Source organism: Aegilops tauschii, chromosome 3 (genome assembly GCF_002575655.3).
Source record: "Aegilops tauschii subsp. strangulata cultivar AL8/78 chromosome 3, Aet v6.0, whole genome shotgun sequence".
Classification (NCBI taxonomy): Eukaryota; Viridiplantae; Streptophyta; class Magnoliopsida; order Poales; family Poaceae; genus Aegilops; species Aegilops tauschii.
The window spans coordinates 614,954,172-614,956,597 of record NC_053037.3 but is presented as its reverse complement, the minus strand read 5'-3'; the positions used below and the strand labels follow the sequence as shown (position 1 = coordinate 614,956,597).

At 45.4% G+C, this 2,426-nt stretch overlaps 1 protein-coding gene across 1 annotated transcript; it reads right to left on the bottom strand.

Moving 5' to 3' along the window:
- Positions 1-955: 955 nt before the first annotated feature.
- On the bottom strand, positions 956-2,060 carry LOC109784698 (uncharacterized). The gene is made up of 2 exons (XM_020343299.4): positions 1,504-2,060; positions 956-1,407 (listed from the first exon to the last, which is right to left on the bottom strand). Exons 1-2 carry the CDS (start codon positions 1,969-1,971, stop codon positions 1,219-1,221), a joined length of 657 nt encoding a protein of 218 aa, XP_020198888.1. The 5' UTR covers positions 1,972-2,060; the 3' UTR covers positions 956-1,218.
- Positions 2,061-2,426: the final 366 nt, after the last annotated feature.

The following is a 2,426-nucleotide window of genomic DNA, read 5'->3' as shown; positions in this document are numbered from 1 at the left end:
CCGTCAAAAGACGTACATGGACGTTGATGCCTTTCTCTTCTTCTCTTAGAAGACCACAATGCATATGAGCAAAACATACATGGCCATTCTTATTATCCACTATTGTACTTTTCCATGTTGCCATATTTGCCCCATTCGTATGGAGTCATAGAGTAAAGTTATATAGTCTTCTATTCCCTATTTCGGCAAGATATATGTAGTCATGGAGTCCTTTACATTTCACATTTCCCTCAGAGTTATGTGTATTTTCTACAAGTACATTTGCTGTTACGGCACATTTGACATACCATGGTGCTTCAACTTTCCTCTATGATAATAACCATATATTGTACTTTTACATGTTTAATATGAAGTGGTCTGCATTAGAAAAGAAGAGAATACTCTATCTATCCTAGTATGCAATGTAAAAAGGTATTGGATTCATTGTCCCTTCTTGGCTGCATTTTATGCAACAAGACTTATACAGTGTATTCGGTACTCCATCCGTAGAGAAATATATATAAGAGCGTTTAGATTTATACATTTGCTCTTATATTTCTTTAGAGAGGGAGTACAATACAGTAAACAACAATATGAAGCCTTTTCGATGCATGCCATAGCAATGACATGATTCGAATGGTTTTGTTTCCCTTTAAGGATTTTAGGCATCGTTAAAGTTGTCGTACTGTAATTGAAAGCAAAATTTTAATGATTTTATGCTGGAAAAATCACTTTACAAATTAATATTCACGCTAGCTAGACAATATCATATTTTAGGTGTTGGGATATGAATGTTAGCAAAGGCCATATTTACAAACCACTAGAGTTTTACCCTTTATATTTCTGGCTGCACTAAAGAAGAATTGAGAGAACATAAACTCATATAACATTGGAGGGAAATATTTTGTTAATGCAAGAGCAGGGTTACCTTCCTTGAATTGGTATCTGGACTTACGCTATAAAGGTTGAGAAGAGCAATTCCAAGCCTGTGCAGATGCACGGGTTGACGACTAGTATTAATAATGATGTTTTAGATCACATTACACACGTACATATTGGCGACCATACTATGCCAGACACACACGTGAGCGGCAGCACGCACGCTTGCAGCTGGCTTATTGTAGGGACGCCGAAATTAAGAGTGCTTAAGCAAAGGCATGCATGCCTGCAGCATGATATTCTCTATCGATCTTATTGGAATCTATAGGATAGATCGACGTTGGTTGCATGCATGATTACTTAGTTGCAGTAGCTGTTGTGAACGGGCATCCTGTACACCTGCTTTCCGCCGTAGCTAGGCTGCTTCTGCTCGCGGTGCTCGTGGTACGCGTAGCCACCGGCGCCGGCCGCCGCCACCCCTGCCAGGCCGGCCTCGATCTGGTGCTTCCGCGCGTGCGCCGGGTCCTTCTTCGCCTCATACCCCTCATACTGTACCACACGAAACGATCATTCATGCTGATGATTAGATGGGTTAATTGCAATTGGTAGTATGTGATGTTGATGATTAGAAGGAGTACTAATTACCAGGGAGAAGGCACCGGCGGCGAGGGCGCCGGCCTCGCCGACGCGCTCCATATTCTTGTGCTGTGTCACTTCCTTCTTGTAGTACCCCTGCCCCTGGTCGCCTCCGCCGAAGGACTCGGTGGTGGTGGTGTACGACATGGTCCCACCGTTGTTCTGCCCGTAGCCGTGACCCTGCCCATACCCGGGCCTGACGGAGTCGAAGCACTCGTCGGTGGTGGTGGTGTACACGGTCCTGCCACCGCCGCCGCCATGCCCGTACATGCTGGAGTCGACCCCAGTGTTGTTGAAGTACATGTTGGTCCCGCCATTGCCATGGCTCTGACCGTGGCCATAGCCGGTACCATGGCCGAGCTTGGCAGCGTCGTAGCACTCCTCGGTGGTGGTGGAGTACATGGTCCTGCCGCCGTCGAAGGACTCCTCGGTGTTGGAGTAGGACATGGGCCTGCCGCCGTTGTAGTAGGCCGCCATTTTAAGAGCGGATGGTGAGCTAAGCTAGCTAGTGATGGATACTCGTACGTGTTGATGCTTGCTTGCTTGCTTGGCTGTCACAAATGTGCCGTGGAAGGGGCCTATTTATAGCGTGGCGACTGGCGAGTGACAGCGAATATGGACGGTGGAGATGAATTGAAGAGGAAAGCTAATTATTCCATGATCGCCTCTATTATTGGAATCTCAATTTGTGACTACAGTTGAGCATCGTTTTGTCTCTGCCGACTGGTGTTATATACACAGCCTTGATATGCAAAATTGCAAAGATTCGTCTCATCAAGTTGTTTGTTCTCTTTTGGGAAAGAGTATGCGATAATTCGACAACAGGGAGCATTTCTTTGCAGCACTCAGTAAAGTTATTCTTCCTTCCGCTGCTTTCTAGAGAGCATTCATATCTCTATCTCTAGTACCAAATGAAAATGTGCTGATGTATA

Excerpts from the sequence above, each read along its gene's own strand:
- LOC109784698 (XM_020343299.4), bottom strand. The coding sequence starts at position 1,971 with ATGGCGGCCTACTACAACGGCGGCAGGCCCATGTCCTACTCCAACACC. Across the intron at positions 1,408-1,503 it reads CCGCCGGTGCCTTCTCCCTG|TATGAGGGGTATGAGGCGAA; the intron begins GTAATTAGTACT and ends CGTGTGGTACAG.